The following is a 25,105-nucleotide window of genomic DNA, read 5'->3' as shown; positions in this document are numbered from 1 at the left end:
TGTTCCATTTAATACAAGATACTTGCACTACAATGAGTAACAATTTTGCAATTGTGATCAACAGCTTTCACATTTAGGAGAATTACAAATTAAAAAAACCCACCCATCTGGTGACTTCTACAAGAAAAAAGCGAGCTGCCTTTATGTAGAATAACCATCAGATCAGATACCCTCCCACGCCTTATAGAAGTGTTTAGATTTAAAGGTTATTTTTCAGTTCAGTCCCCAAATCCATTTTTCTTCCATACTCAGTAGTTGATTTCACTCATTAATACTAACTATTTTATCTAACTAGTTACACTATACAAGGTATATTACAATTATTATTACTTCTAAGCTCTATTAAAACAATAATCTACTCTATTAACACGTTTTCTTTAAAGATGGAGTTTCATAGACCAAACTAAACTCAATAACAATTTTGAAGCATTTTGATACCAGAAACTTGTCTAATTCCACAGAAATATCTTAAAAAAACAGGAGAATGTGGCTGTTTGTTTTCTCCATTCAAAATGTACTTTGTAATCTAGATAACAAGTTAACTAACTGCGTTTCAGGAAATAATTTTCTTTGAACTGGGCAGATGTCTTTTCCTATATATTAAAGGCAAAACCTGGATTTCTTTAGTGAAAGTGTTCGAAGCTAAACTATCTCTAAATCACCTTAGAATTGTCTCTGAGACATCTGAGAGATTAAACACATTTAATTACATTATTACCAAACAGCAGAAGTTTAAAGATAAGGTCTTTCGCTTAAGAATTAAAATCCAATTATATCCAATATCATGTCTGAGATTTACAGGAATATAGTAAGATCAGAAGGAAGACAGCAAGAGGAAACTGGATCAAGTTGGTTGATTAAATAAGAATGAATCAAAAGAATTATATCTTTGATTGATTCTATAAAACTACCGTGCTAAACACAGATGTGACAAAATGGAAGTGAGAATTTTAAAGGAAGATTATGGGAAATCTTTATTAGCAAGAAGTAGGATGAAAAAAAATGATGCTTGTTTTGAATATTTTTAGATAATTTATCGTGATAAAGAGGACTCCATCCCTCTCCAAATCACTCATTATAGTTAAGCCTACAGCCACGGTAAAAGATCAATAACCATTTCCAACGCAACTCACACCTCCTGTTTCCAGTTGCTAATCTTGGCTCTTTGACACACATTATTTTTCCATATCTAGTTTCTGTCTGAACAGATATTTCCTCCACCTAGTACTATTAATATTGTTTTAGGGCCAGAGGTTGAGCACCGCCACAGCTGGAAATCAATGCTCAAGTGCAGCGTTAAAAATTCTTAGTGGAGTTTGAATGCTGCCAAAAGTCTGAATATTGCAGTTCAGCGCATTTGTGACTCAGAAGGAAATGAACAGCCCCAAAAGCCACATGATGCACCTTCGATCTTCTTCCCAGCTTTAGGTGAAACCAACCTCTCTGTAGACCAAGTATGGAGAGAGTTTTACAGTGCAAAACTACAGTGGCTGTTAAGCCTGGCCTAAAGCAAACGGATCTCCGAAGCAGGCTGCCCAGATGCAACACTTAGCAGAACCTAGCTAAATATTCAAGATTTTGTTTGCAAGGTCAAATAAAGCAAGATGTCATATGAATACAACATGAGGGTGTCGGTGACAAAGAAAAGGAGGCAAGGTGTGCTTAGCTGCATAAATATTTGGAGATTTTGTGAATACCCACAATTGCCTTGAAGAAACTTCCTGCAAATAACCACCCAATTGCTTTAGCTCATTTTTTCTAATGGTGGCTTTCCAGTAAGTTGTTTGCAAATGCTATCAAAAGCCTTCAGTTTGAGTATACATAAGTGAAGAAAACAACACCAGCTTCTAGCACCTGAAATTGCTCTTTAAAGATCGGCTGGCAACAAATGTGGCACAAATTAAACTGAAGAGATCAAATTAATTGAAATATTTTGGTGCCATTTAAATTCTTGGATACGTGTAAAGAAAACATAAGCAAAATTCTGTTTAAGACACGGAGATACAACTTGTACATTGCATATAATTTAGTTTCAAGGCATCTTATTCTTCAAGAGTCCAAATGTGAATTTTCAGTTTGCTTGTAACAGAGCTGTGTTAAACGTTCTTGAGAAAACTTCAGCTTTGCTTGGTTTTACACTCCAGGCAACTTCCCGAAGAGATAGGAAACAGGAAGCTGGGCAGGAAACAAAAGTCATTGATTTTATGTTCCAATAAGGGTACAAGCTTTTGGGTGCACTGTAGTAGTATTTGTTTTGGGGTGGGGAAGAGGAATTCTTTAAATGCTCAATATTGTTGGGTTGTTCTTTCATATTAAAAGGCAAAACTATAGGCAAACTATAGTAACAAATCCATAAAGCAGACCTTGATCAACTACGAATGACAGAACAAAACACTTTTTAAGTCACTGTTTTGCAACTAAGTTTTCTCCACATACACATGGTGAGACTGCGAAACAGTTAACTAAACAAATCTCCAATAAATAGCATTTGGCAACCCCGATATGTTTGTAAAACAGGCTTAAAGCACAAGGTGAAGGTTTACTCTGCACTCATTAGAATTTTGAATCTCAAATAAGCTACTGAAACCAAGTAAGCTATTGTGAAACCACAGCAATGTGGTTTCACATAGGATCATGTTCTGCAAGCCATGAGTGTTCAAGTACTTCCATTGGAATAAATACACAAAATCAACCTACATTTAATTCACTGGTGCATCTTTCAATTAATTCAATCACTTAGGAGGATGTAATCACCATCTTTGTCCCAGTGGCACAGAGTTAAGCGTACTATTTACAGTGGGAGTTAAGAAAATACCTGGTATGTAATTGCTCTGTGGTTCAATTCCAGCTGGAAAATTAGTGTTTTCAGGAATGGAATGGGTATAGTCATCGAGAGGTGGAAGCTCCGTTAGGATCTCAGTGTGCCGCGGCACTAGTACAGGAGGCAAGACTGGAAAAGCAAAATGCAAAGCATTAGTAAGACTCTCAAAATACAGACCAAGAGCCAAGAGGAAAAAAAAAAAAAAAAAGGAAACCGTTTAAAAATTTCTTAATACATTTTGAAATTTTGACTCTCAGCACTACTAATACTGCAAATGTACTGCTAGTTCATAGAATAATCAGATTTCTGCAGTATCTCTTGAGTAAAACTATTCCACATTAGTAAAGGTTCAGTCCAGACCATACTTAACCAGCTGGAAACTGCTAACGGTACTGAAGCGTTTATCAGAGGTATTCAAGACATTTTTAAAGATTTTTCAGTATTTTTACTGTTAAAAACTTCCAGGAGATGGTATTCTCAAAAGCAGTATCTCTAAGAATCTTCTGGCAAGAGAAAGCATCACCTTTCTCTATTTTTCATTTAAAACGTTATGCTGGACAAGTACGTACAGATGCTGCTAAAGACAGTCAGAATTCTTCCTACCTGGCGTCTCCACCCTCTGGTAGTGGTAAGGGTTTACACAGACTTCATCCTTTTTAAGATTAAAAGCGTATTCACAGTTTTCAATAGCTTTAAGTTCATGGTGACTGTGAAGATCCGGCCAGCGCCACAAACGACAGTAAATAACGTGTGGTAATCCTTTACGGTGAGATACCTGTAGGCGGCCATCGAGAGATCTGTAGGAGAAAGATTTGGAGAGCTATTTACAGACTGCATGCTGCCTCTTAAATCACTCAAGCAACAATGTACACCTATGGGATGAGTTGTTTATTTATTCTCAGAATTCAGTGGAATGGCACTGTTCGTGACATTTATGTATATTCTTGTTGAAAGGCTTCAAATGTGATAAAAATGATGGTATCAAGCAGTGTCTTTAACTTATTTTTGAGCTGCTCAAATTATTGCCAGTGAATTTAGAGTTCATTAAAAGTCACTTTACCTCCAACCAAGTATTTAAGATGATTGCTTCATACTTATTTTTTTTAAATGCAGAAGACAGTTGTTTAAAAAATAAATAAATAAATAACGATAATCACACACTTAATAGTCCCTTTGCACTGCTAAACCTCAAGGCTTTGTTGTGGCATGGATATTTTATGGTTTTAAGCATAAGAACTCCCACAGGACTGCAAATACGCCTATAAGCAGTCAGCTGCCCAAGTGATCCACATAGCTGTATAACTGTAGTGCAAGAAAGTGTGAATGCACATCTTGTAAGGGCTGGACAGTTTATCTTCTTGACTTCATCTGCCTTGCTACCAGCTGAAAACATTTTGCTAGTTTTAAAGACAGACTGCATATGCTTACACAAATGCAGATGTTCATGATTGTTATGGGATGGGAGACAAACCTCAATACACAAATCAAGTAATGTGACATGAAAAAAAATAAAGACCCTGTTTATAATTTGCCCACTATTAACTACTGAAGAATTTACAAACAATTCTTTAGTAGCTCCTATCTGAGCCAATTAGCGAGATTTAACTGAAAGCTTGTGGCATACAAAGCAGTTTAAACACTTTGTAAGATTAGGTCTAAAGAATTAAATATCCCAACTTTGTTAATACAAATACCAAATCACATTAGAGCTTGCATTTAACAAGTCTTCCCATTCTTTCAATGGCACTGGCGTGAACAAGGAATATTCCAGAATTAGAGTTTCATTGGTCAAAACATCAGCTGAGAACACTCAGAGATCTACACTGGCAAGCAAATATTTTAAAATGCTATACCATGAGAGGCCTAGGAAGCATTTTAGGCTATTTTTTTACAGCTAAAGCAACCCCTTACAGACCCTCCAAAGCCAATCCCTCCCACAAGATTTCTACGATGCGAGAGAGGGCGGAATATTCACCTGGTTTGTTCAGAGAAGCTGTAAAGGCCTGTTGTATCCCACTGATCTATCGTGTTTGGTGTACTCAGTCCCCAAATTTCAGAGCAAGTGCTGTGCATAAATTGAAAACAAAAACAAAAAATTGATATGAATATGGAACATGGTTATTCAAAACACCATGATGTCAAACATGGAAAAATGTACAGAATACTTCCTTTCACATAGAAGATAGAGCATTGTAAGACTCGCATTTGAATTGACATCTCATGCTATATTTTCTATATGAAGGAGGCTATCAAAATGGAACACGTGATTAAAGGTAAATGATCATGTTTTTAAAAGGTGAACAAGTTCTCTGGTTTTTAAGTAGTCAATACAGTTGTAATGTTCCTTAAAACAGGCAAAACTTCCTCAGCCTAGCTCTTGACAAAATTAGATTTTAAAGGGTCGTTTCTGGGTTGGGTTTTTTTTGTTTTTGTTTGTTTTTAAACATAAGCTTCTCTAAGACTTCAAACAAAGGCCACATGTACCCGAAACCAAACATCACAATCTAACTCTCAGTACACCCACTTAAGCATTAATCTAATATCTCCATGCACATACTAATTTGCTGCTTTTCTCAAAACAGTAGAATTCAGACTCCAAAGAAAAGCAGATTGTAGCTGACACTTCTCAGAGTTTTCTATACTCTCCTCGATTAAAGAACTAAATATTATTTTCCACTGTATACAAAACAGAATGTTTAACGGAGTTTTGCAGTATAGTATTTTAAGACTTAACCATAGAATAACAAAACTTAATTACTAAATCAAGCAGGAGGAAAGGAGAGACAACTAATTCTTGACCAAACTGGTTGAATGACAAGATTACAACAGGAAGGAAAAAGGAGCCTCAGGGCATAAACACAAACTAAAAGCAGCAGTAGATTTAGGCAAAGCAAGAAAACAGCACGGACTTGTAAACTGGCAGCACATTTTCAGAGGCATAAATTAAGCTCAGCTCTACCATAGACTTTCTCTGTGACCACTGAAGACCAACAGTTTATTTTACATAAGTAACACACCTCAGAAATGAAGAGAATTTGGCTTCACAAGCAACCTAAAACTCCATTCCCTACTTACAAAGCCTGAAGCTTGGCTGCCACATTAAATTTAACAGCTCCAAAAAGTCTCAACAAAAAGAATCCAAGCTCACCAAACTCCTGGTTTTAAATACAGGTTTTACTAGTTAAATTTAAGCTACTAAGCTTAGCTGATGCACTCACAAATTTGGATTGAGTGGTACACTGAAGAAAAATGTAGCAGGTATTCTGAATTTCACACCCCTACACAGATAAAATTAGTGTTATGAAACAAAAGAGCAGAGAGCACAGCACTGTAGGTAAAAATCACTTTCAGGGCTGACAACCACCTCAATTCCATGGTGACTTTAATAAAGCATTAAGTGTGGGCTACTGAAAAAGGGACCAAATGCTTCTTGTCCTCTTCTCGCCCTGTCCCACATGCTTCATTTCTATTGCCATCCCATGGAGGTTGAAATGTCCATCCAATTGTGCAGCAACCCAAAGCAATGAGCTGGCTGTCTGACCATAGAATGTGGCTGAAAATTAACATTTTGAAAGTTATTTTTCAGCCATATCAGTTTTTCTGTTCACCGTGGAGCTACACGAGCACCACAAAACAGGACTGAGAGCATCGTTTTTGGCAACAGCCAAAAACATTAAATAAAATATGCCTTTTGACATTTTACTGATTAAAGACACAGGTAAAATCTTGCAGCAGATGACTTTTTATCAAGAAGAGAGCTGCAGAGAGGCCCATTCTCTGACATAAACCCAGGTCTTCAAAAGAGTTGACTCTCCTGGACAAGACACATCCCTCTCGGACATGGGCAGCATCGCAGCTCTCCAGAAACCAAGTGGGCAGAAGAGGAATACTGACCAAGGGTAGAGCCTGCAAACCTCTCTTCTTCATATTCTTGAGATGCCTCCAGGACACTGGGCTGCCAGAAGCTGCTTAAGAACTGAAATAGTTGCCCTGAAGACACACTGGCAGCTTGTGGGACACCAGGGAGCATCCCCGCACTGAACCGTGGCGTTAAATACGCACCACTACTACTGGGAAGACAGTAGTATCATCAGGCACATTAAATTAGAAGAACAATCAGCAGACAAAGCCTGCTGCATATTAATTGGCACAGTCAGCTCCGACACCTTATGACCTTTGAAAAACGGATCTTTTGTACAAAGCTGTGTTCCAAAGCTGAGACTACACATTCCCAAAATTGTGGGGCACACCCCTGGTGTGAGCATGACACACCACGTGTTTGCTTCCCAACACACGCAAAAGTAAAATTTCGTAGTCCTTGGGCATGCACAACAAACAAGAACAGTATTTCATATTGCTAACCTCTTTATAAATATCCAAATTATCAAAGCTGACAGCATATTCCATAAGCTACGGAGAGACAAACAGGATCCTGACACATGTGATGGAGCCACATCTTGCAATGAAACTCAGGACACCGCATAGGGAGGGCAGGCCAGGAGGGACAAAAAAAGTAATCAGTTAGAGCAAAACTGCTCCAGTTTTCAGCAGCTTACATGATGTTGTCTTCCAGGATGTATGCCTGCTTAGAGCTGGGATTAATAACAGTGTTTTACTGGCTCATCTACACTAGGACTATACACCAACTCCAATAATCCACAACCAAACACTGAAGAGGAGCCTGCAGGAAATCATCCCGTGTGATCAATAAAGTCAGCTCAACATGCTTTTACTGCTCACTAGAAGAAACATTTGAGAAAACAAAAGTGGTCTCCTCACTCTCCTGCTCACATTGAAGCCCAAAATATGCCAGACTGTCCCACCACTTCACCCAGACTGTAAACTAGGGCTCTTAACATTCACACGCATGCACACCAAATCAGAATTAAATTCCTCACAACCGTAAAAAGCATATTTCATACACAGCACTTCCATGAAAAGCCACAGTGTGTTCATTCATACGCAAGCAATACCCTGACGGAGGGAGGGCAGACACTCCTACGCATCCCAGAAAGGTTGTGGCTGGAAAGAAGGTGACTGAATTCTGAAAGATGTTTAGACAACCACTAAAACCATCTAAAAGGAAGACAGGAGGCACAGACTTCTTAGTAGCGCAGAATTACTGCCCCAAAACAAATAGGAAGCATTCTCTCCTAAATCTACCTTTCTGAAGTGTCCCAAATTCCTTGTAATACAAAAAGTCCTTCTGGGCCTTAGTCCATAAAGAATTCGGAACCATCAAGGACTAAGATCCATACTCAGAAGTGACATCTTGTCTGGAAACAATCCCAGGCCCTGGAACACAGTCATATATGCTAGAAAGCAGCTAGAACATTCTCCAGCCGTACAGGGTGGGGTTTTTTTTTTTGTTTTGAACTCACTGTATACTGCAGCACTGGTAAGGCATCATTGTTTCCAAAATATAATTTGGCTCCTGCATCCAAGCTCTACTTAAATCTTTCCTGTGTAGACAGCACTTAAATACACTCAAAAATACAAGCTTAAAGCTAATATACTTCCTCCCACCAGAGCGGACACTTTCATTCCAAGGAGCATTTTCATTGCTGTTCTCAAAAGAAGTGGTCTGTTGACAGAAACGAGGTCAGCTATACAAAAGCTAATATTTTTATCTTTTCAACACTAGCCTGGATTAGCAAATCACTGTGTTCTGTGGCCTCTAGCACTCCCAGAGCAAGCCTGCTTGAATACTAGATTGCTGCTTTTGCAGACCTCACAAAATAAGTGAATTTATAAGGGACTTCAGGGATATAAAGCATCAAATTGGCTCAATTTCCCAGGTGTTTTGAAGTCCTAACAAAAGAAAACTTTTCTAGAGATGTAACGTTCAAAGGATACTTGCAAGGAATAACAACTACTTCTTGTGACCCAGGGATTTTTAAGGAAAAGTTGAAGTCTAGCAGACATCTGGTTAAGCTGCTACCCCGCAATCCCTATGTTGGGATTGACCAGAGGACTGATGTAATAAAGAAAGGGTCAGATAAATTATTAACGGGTGGAATCAAAGTAACCTCCATCGGAGCTTTTCCGTAAGTGCAAAGGGTTGCAAGAGCTGGCGTTTCAACCTGATTTTTTTATCTGCTTATAAGGAGCAACATCTCGGGTGATATTGTATAACTTTGGCAAGAAGAATCTTTAATGTGGCTATCAGCATGCAACAGCACACGGTATGCCCTCACTTCTTCCATTTCATCATTTCCTTTCACAGGAAAAAATCTGAGTTCCAAAAAAACCCCACTCTGGGCAAGAAATTACCTCAACAGCAAAGAGCTGTAGCAATGCTGCACAATTTTGAGACCAAGCACCAAAACTGCCTTTCTTGAGTAAGACAGAAAATAGTGACACACGCAAGAAAAATGTGGACACAGGAAAAACCTAAATATCAAAGATAACCAAAAAGTATTTGTATTGTCTAGTCTACATAACACAAATTATGTTCTCAATCAGCATCAGTGAAAATTATCTTAGTGGAATAACAGTATCTGTAAGTCTACTACAAAACTGGACTATCAAGTCTCAGTTTAAATACAAATGAATTATTGATGTGCCCATGAAGAATGAACATGGGCAAACTCATAAGTAAGCAATGATTGCTTGCTTTAATGCATTATATCCCTATTAGAGAAATCAAAGTCCCTATCAAAATCTGTAATAACCAGATATAGGCTACATGGGACGAACAAGCCTAAAGCAACACACCATAGTCATGTTCAAGAGTCCAAAAATACAGATGGACATCATCTCAACTGGAACACACTGCCCAAAAACCAATTCTGGCATTTGCAAAGGATGCTGACCCATCCAGGTGAAAAAAAGGAACAGGAAAAGGCTGAACAGGATAAAATTACCATTGCCAACCAGCATATTAATGTTAAATCTGGGACAGTACAACCTCATCTTACTGAATACAGGAAATCTTGGCTTGCAGTGTCAGTAATTCTGAATTAAAAACTTGAGTAGATGGAGATGCAGCTACACAGAACGATCCACAGTCCCCTCACTGATGTCCAGATGCCAATTAATAGAGCCACCTCAGGCTGGTACTCAACTTAGACCATTTATTATAATTAAGTTCAGCACAGTTAAAAGGCAGATGTAAGGATTTGCAGATCCAAAAACATATAAGCAAGTACTGTCCAAACGATGACAGCACTGCACACACTCTAAGATGTCCTTGTACTTTCTCCAAGTGCATCTGCCAAAAAGAAGATAGAATAAGGGATAAAGGTGGTAGGTCTCGTCAATCATACTCAGTTACAGAGACACGTATTTGAGGCTGTAGTCGAAAGAACCTGAAGCCAGCAGAGTTTTAAACAGTACACTGTGTGTACTAAAACTGTCACATACATGCTTAGACTGGTATTTATATATTACAGGTTGTTGCTAATACGAATTTATTAGCAGTTTTTACCAAGACAGAATGAACAAAACAACTATCTTGCCACTAGCACAAGCTACAGTATCAGCAACACTGCACGCTCCAGGTATATTTTGTACTAAATGAAGTGCTTGCAACAAGTCCGCCATCAGATTAAAGTAAGCAGAACCACTTCAAAGACATATGAAGTACCAGAAACTCTATACAGAAGTTGTTACATATTGTCACAATTCATGCATAATTGCGATCCCACTTGCTTCTCCAAAGTCTTGCAAAGTAGAACAGCTCTAAAGGAGCTAAAAGGCACAGAGTTCAGCTGACAGACTCTTCTTTACCTGAAGTGGCAGCACTAGAAAAATTACAAATAAAACCGAAATCGCAAATATCATCATGCTAGTCAAAGCCCAGGTTATGCAGGAATCATCATAGAATGGTCTTGGATATTTAACTTACTTATTTGTGAAGCATTACACTGAAAACCTAACATTTTTCCTGAATCTTTCGTATCTTTCAGAATCTACAGCTACCAACAAGTTTGCAAGTCCATGTTCAAGGCAATCTTCTCCATTTGTTTGTCTCCTGCATCACAAGCCTTTCTTCCAATTAGTCTAATTTGTCTGCCCCTACGTTTTCAGAGGTATTTGTAGTGCTGGAGCTGAAAAATCATTTCAGCAAACTGTAATAGAACCCCAATTAACAGTTTAAAGTGGGAAATGAGAATGAGAGTTAGTTTTCAAATTCTAGAATTTGCATGCAAAGTCTTCCTTATAGATATAAGCCTTTTTTTTCCCACTCATGTTTTCACTCAAAGAGTAAAGAAGACAAACATAACAATAAGAGAAAAAGCAATCAGGTTTTCACCTGAACTAGAGAAGTCACTTAGCACAGGCACACACACACATTTATACCAGCCTAACATCTACAGGACTTACTGCCTTGACTGAGATTCTGTCAAGGGGGCAGAAAAAACGTGCAGAATTTGCTTCAAGAGCTACACCAAGCTATCCAAAATGGAGTTAGAGCAGTGAAAGATGGCCACTAGATTTAGGGAATCCCATTTTCTCATTTAAAAAAATGGGCAAATGCCATCACTTTAACATTGCACATGGCTCCTTCTGTAAAATTTGCCTGAGAAAACAGGTTAACATATGCAGATTGAAGACCTGTACCTTGTGTACTAACTTCCCCCCTCCCCCCCCAAATCTTGCTATGTAAGATCCAAGACCTCACACAGCAACATATGGAACAGGAACCCAAGGCATTGGCTTACATACAGTATTATATTCAGCAGTGACTACAGTTCCTACCAAATCTGCCTGATCATGGTTTCTTTAATTTTGGGTTTCAAATGAAAATACGTGCAGCTGCTTTTATATTCTGACTTGACAGACCTTTCTATGTACTGGCAATTAGCATTTCTCCCTATTACAGCCTAAAATGTCTCTGCACCAGCCAGAAGCAATGTGTATTATACTACCTGCCTTTGCAAAAAGCACCTCAGTTAGCTGTATAGTCAGTTGTCTGAACAAAAGCTTATTGTAAAATGTAGTTTTGCTGGCTTAAGTGTCTCAATTACTGATATTTTTTTGCCCCACACTGGGGTTGGCAGGGAAAAGGTTATTTGCACTATGCTCACCTAGAAAACATTAGAGATCTGCAATAACAATGCAAATGTTAAGCTACTTTTATATCTACCCTACTGCTCTCTGAATCTCACAGCATTTTGCATCCCTGCAGAACTGACCAATCTGTTTACTCACATTTCCATCATCCCATATTACAGCGGCAAAATGCCATTTACCCACTTAAATGTACACAACCAGGTATGCACATTCATCAAATGGCATGACTCAAAGCTACAACAGTTCATTTCAGCTTGTGAGTTATGTTAACACAGAGGTCCTGATCTCATTTTCTTGCAAATGAAAATGTAAAGATTCTCTAATTCAGGATGAAATAATTTTTCTTCTAAGCACCTACTAGAGGGATAAGCTAATATCTTAACCAATGCCAAATAAAAAGCACAAGTGTGAATTCTTTTGAAAAACTCATCTTTAAGAAGAGCTGGACAAGGTTCTTCCACGGAAACCTTTCTGTAATGAACACCGGGTTAGAAAAGCAAACCCCTAGAAAAGTTCTGTTAAAGGGTAATATTAGCAACCAGAGTAAATGGATATTTACACATGTTTAAGCACAGGTGGGTAGTTAGCTTGCTAAAAGATTCTCCCATTCTTCAAAGGAGAAACAGAGCCTGTTAAAAATAGGAAAAGGATATTAAGTAATGCCCAAAAGAGCTCTGGACTCCAGAAAAGAAATCTCTCACAGAACTGAAAGCCCAGGTTTCTCTCTCAGCACAAACTCAACAAAACAATAGTAAAACTGGCAGCTGGGACACTCAGCTCCCGCAGTTTTGAGTGCGTCCCCAACCCCTTAGATTCACTTATATTTAAGCAATTGGTTTTACACACATTAAAAAAAAAAGCTTAGTTTTCCCTCTCCCCCATAATACAAAAGCAGACCTTTTTTATCAAACATATGCAACACAGATTATTTGCTCAAAACATTAACTGTACATTATCCCTCTGTCTCCCTCCTCCCCACACACACACATTCAGGACATACAAGATCCAAGAAAGAAATGTTTACATATGTGCATATTCAGTGGAATATAAACCAGGAACCACTGCCCAATTCCTCACAATCATAAGCCTTTTACAAATAAAGTTTACATAGAATTTTACACAACACATTGAAAACTACTACATCAAATACAAAATGCAGCATCAGAACCGAAGAAAATGACTTAAGTAACCTACTTATAAATGGATGTATGCTAAAAAATTAACACATCAAAACCGGCAGAAAAGCAGGAGGCACAGGATACAATTAACCTCTCTAACACAGTGGGAAAAGAAAAAAAAAAGTCATTGCGCAACTCCCCTTCAGTTTAAACTTTAAGGATGTCCACAGGGGACGCAAAAGCGGAATATGAGGCACAAAAGATACTCTGTTAAGCCTAACATCTGAGCTGCCCATTGCTCATTTTACGGCCAGGAGCTGGTTTCTTCCAGTTTTGCAGAGCGCCAACAAGCTGTCCTGACAAACAGTATATGCTTCTGTTGCCTTTTTTAAAGACACACTTCTTAAGTCACATGTGCAACAAACTCCTTACAAAAGCAAGAATACAGATAGAAGGTGGGACTCTTCAATATCTTCCTCCCTTCTCCCAAATCCTGACATGCTAGCCCAGTGCTGTCAGATAAAATAAATCAGCCAACAATCAGTGTTACCTTGATTTTTCTCTCAATACTACATGATACTGGAAGGATAGCACCTCAAAGTTCAAGAGCAATTTTTCCAGGATGCCATGGAAATGAAGCAGAAGTAAAATATTTCTTTCTTCTCCTGTTGTCCATATGGTCTGTTCAGATGCAGACCCTACCAAGGAGTCTTAACTCTCTGTTCAAGGCCAGGTGGAGGGCAGCCTGCAAACTTTTATGCTTATAAATGGCAAGGTCAAGCAGCACAGAAGTATGTTCAGGACTGAGAAATAAAAGGCGTGCAACACAGCTCAGTCTCACTCAAGAGTCGGCAGGGAGCTGGTCACAAGTCTTATGGAGAGAGACTGAAGACAGGAGCGTGCAAAAGCCACCTATGGAAATCACGAGCTAAGAGCTTCACTGGGAAACTTGGCCTGCAGTTCCCTACTCTCAACATAACACCACAGCTTTCAGCAGCTGCAGTTTGTGTCGCACAAACTCTGAAACAGTCTTAGTAGAGACAGGATGAACCACAACACTGATTTATTCCTCCTCTCAATCACATGTTCAAAAAAAGCCATCAAAACCAGCAACACTCTGGTGAGTGCAGCGTTGGGTCCAGCTCTGGGGTCCTCAGCCCAGGACAGACATGGACCTGAGGAGCCCCAGAAATGATCTGAGGCTGGAACAGCTCTGCTGAGAGGACAGGCTGAGAGAGTTGGGGGGTTCAGCTGGAGAAGAGAAGCTCCGGGGAGACCTTATTGCACCTTTCCGGACTTAAAAGGGGCCTGTAAGAAAGATGGGGACAGACTTTTGAGCAGGGCCTGCTGTGATAGGGCAAGGGGTGATGGTTTTAAACTACAGGAGGGAGATTCAGGCTGGACATGAGGAAGAAATTGTTGTCCCTGAGGGTGGTGAGAGTCTGGCCCAGGTTGGCCAGAGAGGTGGTGGATGAACCATCCCTGGAGACATCCCAGGCCAGGCTGGACGGGGCTCTGAGCAACCTGAGCTGGTGCAGATGTCCCTGCTCATGGCAGAGGTGGCACCGGGGGACCTGGGAACGTCCCTTCAACCCAAACCATCTGTGATTCTAGATGCGCTGCATCCAGTGAGGATGGCAAGTACAACAGCATTCACAATGGCAGCTCTCCAGACTAACCAGGTGAGTTTTAAAAAAAAAGACAAAAAAAAAAAAAGACTGTCACATGGGCCCACAAGCTCTGAGGAAATGCGTGTTTGTACTTTAAGATGGCATTCCTGAAATGGTAACTTGGAGTTCCTACTGCTTTTTTTTTTTTTTACACTATTATATCCAATAAAGGCTTTCTGATGGCTGTATTATTTTTCAGTTTCTCACAGTATCTTCAGAAATGTAAATACAGCTCTTCAGCTGGGATGGAAGCTCCAAGTTTGAAATTCCCACAGCTGAAAGCACTGTGTTCATTATGTGTCTGAGCAAACTTATCTTCAACATTAATTATCTGTATTTCATCTGAGAACATCACACCTGAGAACGTCTTCAGACTTTCTGACACAAGCTTTTCAAAGAACACAAGACCACCACCTCCTGAAAGAAATAAAGGATCAAAACTATACTATCACAGTAAAACAAGCATAACCAGGAACACAAGCTCCAAAAACATCCATTTAGGAAAAGAATCAGAGCTCTGGATATCTAGTGAGATGTTGCACAACGTCACGTAGCAAGCAGCTATTAAGCAAATGTGTTCAGCAACCCAGTCTAGCAAAGAAATCACCACCTGTCCTCCATTCATTATGCCATGCCTGTGAAAACGGTTGATCAAGCAATTCCTTTCTAATATTTAAATTACCACTGAAAAGCTCCAACTAAAGAGACAGATGACTAGTACGGAGCAATGTCAAACTGTTAATCTCTTTCTTATAAGTTACATAAGGAATGAAGAACCCAACAGATTAATCTCAATTTCATTTCACACCACATGTGGTTGTTACTACTTTTTTTTCTGGTTGGTATTAGTAAGCGGTATCATGCAGTGGGTTAAGATGACACCCAATGCAGTTTCACAGATTAACACTCTGTATCACCCTTAACAGACCTAAACAGAAGTATCAAAGGACAGAGGATCTTTATAGGAAGACATATCCCTCACAATACTGGCTGATCTATCCACAACAAATTGCTTTGTTAACAGCAGACAGGAATCTCATGGAAGATCATACTTTCAAAAGACATAAACATACACATTGCAGGACTAGCACCAGACAGATATTAAAAAAAATGACCTTTATCTCAAGTTCTCTAACCACTATTAGTCATAGTAGGTGCGGTGAAAACTTTTCCCACAAGCTAAAAGGTACAGCTACCAAGGGCTACGTCAAATAATTTTTCTGAAATAGTCCGTAATCCTCCAAGTGGGCGAGCGGCTGATGCTACCGCACAAGTGGGCTGGTTTGCAACTGATGGACAGCTGAAAAAAGACGTGACATTTTGATTAACCTTCTCCAACTAGTAGGTATTTGGGGGAGTGAGGGGGAGGCATTAGCTCTGCAAGACATTTATCTTGTCCACGTTGCTTGAAAACTATGCTAACTTGGCAAAATATTACTCTTAGAACAACAGTTACAGAAACTTTTAATGCCTCTTTTAGAACTGAAGTTGCCTCTGGACAGCTTCTTATGAATTACACACCCATCTTGAGAAACCCAGGAGGAAAAATGAACACAGAATATATAATATCAACTGTTATATAACTAAGGCATGCAGCATTTCCTATAAGATATTTCAAATAAGGTTTGAGCCATAGAGGAAGGTTCCTCAAGCAACATATCAGGGAAGAGAACTGAATGGCACTTGTGCCATTTCCATAAATAAGTAAAAGCAAAAAATTAAGTCAGGTGATGACATTACCACCACTCACAGCGATGTCCATATTTTATGAGAAATATTAGAGAAAATTCACAACTAGCAAGGAAGTATTAAAAGGCTTGAAGAGTTTCAGTCTTCAGATACAAGAAAGTGGTATTTTATTTTTAAAATTAACCTAGCCTGTTTGCTGAGACATTATATTGCCTTATGTGCTGAGCAAAAAGCAAAAATCAAGCAAGTAACTTAATAGCCAAGCTGCCCAACTACAGACCTCTGCTCTCCTCAGGCCTGGAGCAGAATATAGGACCCCGTGTTAGGCACTACTGACAGAAAATCTGAGTATGCAGGGTACACTCTTAGAAAAATAAGAATTAAAATCTATTTGCAGAGCTCTGCTGCCTAGAGCTGGCCAGGAAGCACGTGTTAAGATCAAGTCCTGAATTTTTTGGCATCTCGCTCACGATCCACACCCACAACACGCACCTCAAGACGATGCCCACAAGCCCTCTTGCTTCACATGTGATTGCTTAACACTTAAAGCACTTTCCCAAGGGATCCAAAAGCTTCTTTTCTTCACTCCACCTAGAAAGAATCAATTCTGATCTACCACCATCTGCCCTCTGCTGAGGTGGCAGTTGCCCTGCTCACTCTCTGCCCCATTGCAGCCAAAAAAAAGAGAGAATTTCAAAGGCTTTAGGACCATTAGCTTTTGAGTAAAAGGTTACCTGGCTTCTTGCAAGGAGAGCTGCTAAAATCCTTCTTGGAATGTCTGTGGTTATTGCCCAAAACGTTGAAGGGTTCCCACACGATGGACAAACACACTGACACTGAGCTCCAGTAAAGATGTCTTCCTATCATTTAATAGATTATTACGGCATTTTTTAAATGGCTGCCACCAATGCAGCTTACAAGAGATATACAGGGGACAGCAAAACATTGATTTTTGGTTACTAACCATGCTTAGACAAGGCCCCAGTCTGCAAGACAGGTACACAGGATGCAAAACACTCAAAATTTAGATATAAAGGAACGAAAGGTATTTTCATACTAGCTTTCCAGAATTCATCGGAATGAGCACACTTGAATTTTTCCCCTGATACGGCCATGAAGTTTACATTTAAATCCTCCTACTATAACAGAAGGGGAGATTTATTACAGAAAGACAGTAAAGAACTATCAATTAGCTCTGGCGACTGGAAGCTGCGCTGCTATGGGCTACACAAACACAGCAAGGTGCTCCCAGAAATTGTAGCTGGAGTCCATGAAATTAATATTTGAGTTATCTACTAAAAAGAAAAACTTTTTCAACCGAACACCCTAGAGACAAACACCATTTTAAACACAACTTTACAGGCCACAAAGCTGAAAGATTTCACATTCTTCAGTCGAAATTTCAAAACTACTGCATGAGTTAAAATTATTTCAAATATCAACAGAGGAACTTGACTTGAAGCCTCCCACAAAACTAAGAGGAAGTGAAGACCAGTTCTGGGATGTAACTCACCAATTTAACTACACAGTAAGTTTGAAATTCTGCATTTAAGCAAAACTCAGAGTCTGCTTCTTTTGCATCAGGCTTTTCTCTATCCAGTACCTAAGAAAAGATAACCCAAAGCATCCAAAGAAATGATCCGTTTCGCTACAATTATGGAAAAAAGACTCCAACTGAGAGCTTTCAGCTCTTGACCAACTGAAACTCGCTTTTACATTTCGGAATTAAAAAACCCCACAATTTGGGGGATCTTTTCTGAACAAAAGCTGAGGTCAGCTTACTGCACAGCACTTGTCCGAGGGGATTTCCCCAATTTCATTGTTCTTCTGCCAGTTTTGAAGCATACGCAGCGAGATGCGAACTTACTCCAGCTCCCGATTGTTCTCTCGTATCCTGCCGGTCTGCTTCAAACAATGCAGCGTGACAGAAGCCAATGAAAGCCGCCCATGATGATATTACGGCATTGTATACTGTAAATTTTAGAAGTTTTCCACCAATCAGCGCTGCAACCAAGTCAGAGTAAGTGAACAGAAACAAGTAGTAAACAAAACATGAGGAATTAGTTTTATTAAATTAGGAGGTGTCGCTTCCAAACAGGATTAAATCAGTAGGGAAGCTGTTAACTAGTTATTTGTGTTCAAAAACTGCAGCAGTAAAAGAACTGCAGCATGTTGTTTATCCTATAAATTCTTCCCAGACTAAAAGCCTGAGCTACACAATTGGGAAGTTTTTCCTGTAAAATTGCTCTGGTTGTCATAAAACATTCACACGAGCAAAAACAGTACCAAGAAAACGTAATTGGCTGACTTCTACCAAAAAAAAAAAAAAACACACCACCACACCACAATATAATGGAGAGAGTAATCTTCACCATATATAAAGACACTAATTACCACAGTAAGCCAGAGAATAGTTTAGCATTGACTTAGTCTAACTAAAGCCCTGATTATTTTATTGGAGAAAAATAACTACTATTAATGAGATAATCTGGGGTTCAATATTGACAATAAAGCATGGTCAACTTATTTTTCTTGGGTGACGAATGTGCCTTCTTAACAGTAGCATGAAATGTCAGATACAGACATTACTATTCCTAGTTGGAGCTCAGTAGCGGGATCCGCTGAGCAGATACACTTCTAAATTAACCACAAGTAGATATTTTTCATTTGTTTAAAGTTCAACAGCCCCAGCATCAGTTGTTTACCTACCAAACAATTAATGGCATATAAAGCCAACCAAGTTCAAACACTTCTTTTTGATTCTAACTCTTCCTGCTTCTTACCATTAGAGCAGTCCTAGTGAGGAGCAACAGCACCTTGAAGTTAAAGAATTTCCACATATTCCAACAACTTCCAACACCCCTAAATTTGCTTCCCATATCACTGATACTCCGATGGGAACAATGCCTTAAACTTACACTCCTTAACCAAATAATTCAACTTAGATCAGGGAGGTGAAGCCATTATCACAAAAATTAATCTCAATATATAGACTGAAAAATGACAGAAATTTTTCCTTCTGAGTCCAGGCAAGCTCCTTCCAACTATGCAGCATTTCACTATTGGCCAAATATCTTGCACACTTATTTTTTTTACACATTGACCTACTCCAAATGACATGCCAATACTTTCTGCTTGGCATACCGACTCTGTAAGAAATGATGTGGGTAAGTCACATGGCTTCCTGAATTGCACGAGCTTAAAACTGGCAGCCCTAAGTTTCTTTGTTTAATACTGTAAGACTTCCTTTTTCAGGATGACATCAATCTTATAAGATGCTGTAACCTGAGCTATGTCTAAACTAAAGCTTAACCTTAGATGCAGCAATTCAGTCCTCAATATTAGTCACAGCTGTGCAAACCAAACCAACAATTATGTTTTAGTACCTTTGATAAAATCTCATACTTGAACACAATCACTACTCTTAATTTCAATCAACACTGCATTAGAAGGCAGCTGGTAGAGGAAAAATATGCTATTAAAAAAAAGCGTTATCTTATGCTTATATTAATCCTGTGTCTTATTCTACATATCAAATATACTGATTTTATTGATCAAACAAGAGAGAGTAAGCACGACGTAACTTGAGGCTATAATTTTTAATATAGTTTTGTAGTTAATGTGTAAAAGTAGTTTTTAAACAGATACAGGTAATGTCACCAACACTGTCCTACTTATTGCTAACCTCAAGTTTAGAAACTGATTTTCATAGAGGCTTGCTGTCAAACTTGACATGAATTTTAATTTCCCATTATATGTTCATGCAGCACCTAAAGGTGTCCTGCAACCTAGAGTTTGCACGTCATTTTACACATATTTAATTAAGTCCAGCATCCTTTTGTCTAAAATCTTACCATTCTGAACATTTAGAAACTAAGGAGACCTGGCCCCATTTATCTTTGAGCAGGAAAAGGTCTTGGAAAGCCAGGTGCCTGCTCGTGTCACACCAGCTCCGAGAAAGACTTCAATGAAGTTGGTGCAATCTCTCAGAATCCCTTTGTTTTGTTCTCTCTCTGAACTAAAGAACATGGACCAGTTGAAAGCTGTCATTGTAAAATTATTGAAAGAAACTCTCAACACAGATTAGAAGACACTGCAAAATGCCAGAAAAACACCTCTGGAGTCAACTGCTTTCCACTGGCTACTCTCAGCAACAGCAGACTGTTTCTCTTACAGGATCATCTTCTCACATTTTATTTTCAGGCAATGCAGGTGGACTCTGTTCACCTAGCCAGCAGCTGCCTGGCTGTTTTCTAGGCTCGAAATCCAGGTTGCATAACACCATTTACTATGAGGAAGGTACATGGCAAGCTGCCAGAGGAATACGTATGCACCGGGCCAACTCTGAGATGAAGAGATGTCACGCGCAACAGGAAACCACTGCAAAGCACCATCATTCTGTCCTTACTGCTCTGCAGAGGCCACAGCCTGTCGTGACACTTAGAAAGCACCAACAACATCTTTTAGTCTTTTACGGAAGATGTAGAGACAACGTTCAAGTCCCACCAAAACTACAGGACTGAGAAGAGCGAGGGCAATTTGATCCTCCTGCTACATCTTTCCAGCGAACACATCCAGTCTTCACAGCACCAGGTGTCACGAGGATCACCGGATTCTGAAGCTAATCTTGGTCAACACTCCTCAAAATCTCAGACATCCTTCCAGGAAAGATCCCTTTCACTTTGTTCTAAAGCATTATTTTTATTGAAATTCCAACAAGAGAAAAGCAGAGGGGGCTCTGGTGCATCCTATGGGAAAAAGAGTCAGCTTATCAAAAAGCAATTTACAAGCCCACTTTTCCTATAATATCAGCAATAAAAATTGTGCTTTTAGTGTATTCTGATGTACTGCCTTACATATCTATACATATTTTAGAAAGCTTAAGATGTTCAACTGTAGTCTTCAAACATTTATAGAACCAATTTACATAAGCGAATGCATCCAGACTGAAATACGGTATACGCTTTGAGGACATTCTTTATATTTATATTATTTATATTTATATTCTAATACATAGCAGTTCACAACTTGTGACCTAGGATTAAGAATTAACACCCATCCCCAACTTGAAGAGTGAATTATCCCAGCTCTGCTACAAACCTACAGTGTCAAGCTCTGTTTCTGGGAAAAGAGATTTCACCTCTGTCTGGATAACAACGTTATTTTAGGATTTGCTGTGCCAATCCAACTGCCTCAGCAAAATTCATTCACAGCTTAGCAGCAGATGTTGGGAACTTTCCTAAAACAGTTTCCAGAAGAATCTCCCCCCACGGTGTAATTGCTGAAATCACCCATCTCCTACAGCTTTAACTTGAGAAGGAACACAGGAATTTCTGTATTGCTATCCTCTCAAGTAACCTATTTTGGGGAAAGATTTTTAAAGCTTGAAAACAATCTATTCTAAAAGCAACATTTGCTTGACAACTCTGCTCTATGGGTGATCAAAAGCATCCTTAAAATTAGGTTACTGCATGCACCTATGTGATCACTTTTCCAACAAATATTCCCAAGGAATTCAAAGAGACACGTTAACTGGTAGCACAAGTTATATTCAAGTAAAACTGTGCCTTGTACACCTAAATCAGATATTACTTTTTACCCAGTGATGTGAAGAAAAAGACGTCAAAGTGCCATCATTTAAAAAGATCCGTTTGCTTTTATTTTAAACAGCAGGGTCAAGCCCGTTGTCCCATCTTGAAAAAGATATTTTCTCTGCCCAGTTTACTTCTGCTGTTAACTCCTTTGTAGACACTTTGATCAGCACACAAAAAAAAAATTTCCATGTACGGAGGCTGGTTATTACACTAATAAAGAGAGTCAGCCCTCAAAAAACCAATTTTAACACATGCCGTAAACTCTGCCTAGGCTGTTAAGTCTTATCCATAGCACTAATTCACTGCAAGGAATGAACAAGGGGCTACAGGACAAGCAAGCAAAGGAATAACACTAGAATAATGGAGAAAAACATTTATTTAGAGAATTCTGACCATGCCGAATGGTCTTGCCCTCACATGTATGATGAACCTTCACCAGATTCTGCAGTCTTAATAGCTGAATCCTTGCAGGATACATCAGAAAGACAACAATATTAAGATGTACTGGATTTGTTTCCTGGACACTGTAAACAAGTATGAGAAATGTTGTCAAGTGTCAATAGCACTATTCATTTTAACATCAGTAACAGTCTTTTAGACTCAGAAATCACATGGAAAAGAAACTCCTGTAGATTTTTGCTTCACAAAAACCCACCACATTACAGCCTTCAGAAGCAGTCAATATATACTACCACATTTTTACTTTCTTAAGGAAAAAATATTAAAAAGGTATTCTGAACACAATGCTTAAATACCACCAGCATGCTATTTCTTTGGGAGAATCAGGGTGTGATTTATTCCATAACAGCAGTTTAAAAAGTTACCCACCTTCACTATTGGCTGAAGTGAAAGATACGCAACAGGTATGGCTTTAAAATACTACCATTTCATCCTAACAAGCTCAAAGAAACAGCAATAATAGTGAAATTGGCCAGTAAGTAGCTCCTACTTTCAACGTCAACCAACCACTTCACTTGCAGCTGTCTGCTTCACATTTCCAACACTCCCTGAAGATCTTCCATATCCCCAAAACCATGGAACCCATTGGAGGGTTTCTTTTCTGGATAGTAAAAAATGCAGAATTCAACTTTTCTGAAGCAGAAGCCAGATGCTTCCAAAGTCTAACTGTTGACAGTAAGTCCCACAAATCAGCTACACTCTTCGAAAAACAATGGCAGGATTTGAGCCCCTCTCACACTCTCACTTAAGTCAGAACTGGGCAGCTGCAGAAAATAAAGCAAAAATAAGCTTCTGAAAAACAGGAAACATAGCACAGGGATGCTGTCCTCATGTTAAGCAAGGAGGACAGAGGGCACACGTAAGACTACATTTTCTACATACATATTAAACTGTTAAGCAAGAAAAAGCATATTTCAGAAAATACTTTCTAAAACTCTCATAGCACAGCAGGCTGGAAAGCAAGAGTTTGACAGGAGAATTACCCTTCTCTCTGCGCTGGAAGCAGCCCCTGCTTTTCGCCTAAGAATCTAAAGCACTTGCATGGCATTAGAGCTCCAGCAAAGATTCTCTGAATTGGGATTTCAGGAAGTTGGTCTAAAAACCTTATTTCTGCCAGTGAACTGCCAGATCACTTTTCATCAACCTTCGACATCGCTCTGCTTTTGCGCTGTAGTTTCCTCTAATATAAAGTAGTGATAAAATTTAACTCCCCTGTATAAACTCCCATTAAAGCTCAGATTCAGGCATTAAGTACCACTCCACACACGATATCAAAAGTTTATGTAATAACTATAATGTAACTACTACTACTAAGATCAACAAAAAAAATCATCTGTTCAAGAAGAAAGTTTCTTAAGTTAGCAATCAGGAAGTCATTTGATGCTGTGTCAAACCCTTCTGCAGTACTGAGATGAGTACACAAACATCTGGGAAGAGAAAAATAAATGTTACAGACGCATCTTTTAACAGACCATACCACAGTTGTCGAATTTCCCAAATGGTGGCATGGAAGCAGAATTCAACATTGGATATAGATGGACAGCTTAGGAAGGACACAGTTCTGCATTAGATTTCAAATATGTATGCTCTAGAGGAAACTTAAAACATCACAAAGGAGTCTTAAAACTCAATGCTTCCCTTAGCTTTTTTTTTTTTTTTAACGTTTTCAAAATAGAAGAGCTACAACGTCCCAGGTCAGCATTATCCCAAACCTACTCCCACTAAACTCTTGTTAGTTGTACAGTATCAGGCATTTTACGAAAACAAGTGCATTTTGGTCTCATTTAAAGGCAGCAAGAAGCAAGCATGGAGCATGACTGTATTCTTTTTAAGACAGAAAAGCTGATGGCACCAAAAACTGGGACACTGAAATGAGTGATTTGTGTTTCCCTACTTTGGATTCCAATATTCTGTACTGTCACCACTGAAATGACTTCTTAAATAATGTAGACAGACTATGAATACGCCTGTTGACTATTCACGACATGGTTCGGTTTGTTAAAGGCTTGATTCTAGCTATCCCTAGTTACAAAGTATTTATTTCAACAGAATAACCCATGCTAATAAGGAAGAAACTGCTCCCTTCAAAGAATTATTTTATAGATGGATGCTCGTGCTCTGTTTCTTCACTGACTCCTTCTTGTGCTCCATTTGTGTTGAAACTGCAAGGGAGAGCGCAAAGACGGCATCTTAAAATCTACCAAATTCATCATATATTTTAGAAAAGTGAACTCACGTGCCAACATTTAGTTTCAGGATACACAGGGATTATGCGATTAGAATCCCACTGGCTCGCTGGAAGGATTCAGCGAAATAACTACAAATTACTTAGAGGGCCAGCGTCAAAAGGACCTCTGTACTTATTTAGCCTCTGCTCTAGATTACTGACCCACTTATGAAGAGCTCAGCACCCCCGCTGCGCGATGCCAACACCCACTCCATCTGTTTGCCTCTGCTTTCTCAGAACCTCTATTAGCCCACATTGTGTTAATTACCAAACGAGCGGCTTTTGCATAGTACACACAGTATGAGCCTCACTGAACGTGTAGTCACCTGGACAAACAGCGCAGAAGCGGAACAATCCCAATCGCAGCAGGGTTATCAATGACAATATTCAGATTTCTTAAGGGGCAATTTAATTCAATTTTTGCTCTCAATTTCTTTAAAAAAAAAAAAGCTTGTAGGCGTTTAGTTGTTTTAGGTTTCAATGATGAAAAAGTATAAAGTACTGTATCA

General features: G+C 39.1%; 1 protein-coding gene across 3 annotated transcripts in view; it reads right to left on the bottom strand.

Moving 5' to 3' along the window:
* Positions 1-25,105, bottom strand: part of SMAD2 (SMAD family member 2) — a 48,151-nt gene that overhangs the window by 9,612 nt on the left and 13,434 nt on the right. For 2 of the 3 annotated variants that reach the window (XM_065656384.1, XM_065656385.1), the window contains exons 3-5: positions 4,797-4,886; positions 3,425-3,618; positions 2,816-2,950 (exon numbers count right to left, since the gene is read on the bottom strand). In XM_065656384.1, the coding sequence (XP_065512456.1) occupies positions 2,816-2,950; positions 3,425-3,618; positions 4,797-4,886 (419 nt within the window). The remainder of the gene's footprint in view (positions 1-2,815; positions 2,951-3,424; positions 3,619-4,796; positions 4,887-25,105) is intronic. The other variant, XM_065656386.1, reaches the window with a different exon arrangement.

Source organism: Caloenas nicobarica, chromosome Z, assembly GCF_036013445.1.
Source record: "Caloenas nicobarica isolate bCalNic1 chromosome Z, bCalNic1.hap1, whole genome shotgun sequence".
NCBI classification, from domain to species: domain Eukaryota; kingdom Metazoa; phylum Chordata; class Aves; order Columbiformes; family Columbidae; genus Caloenas; species Caloenas nicobarica.
The sequence above is the reverse complement of the archived record's forward strand: the minus strand, read 5'-3'. Positions and strand labels throughout refer to the sequence as shown.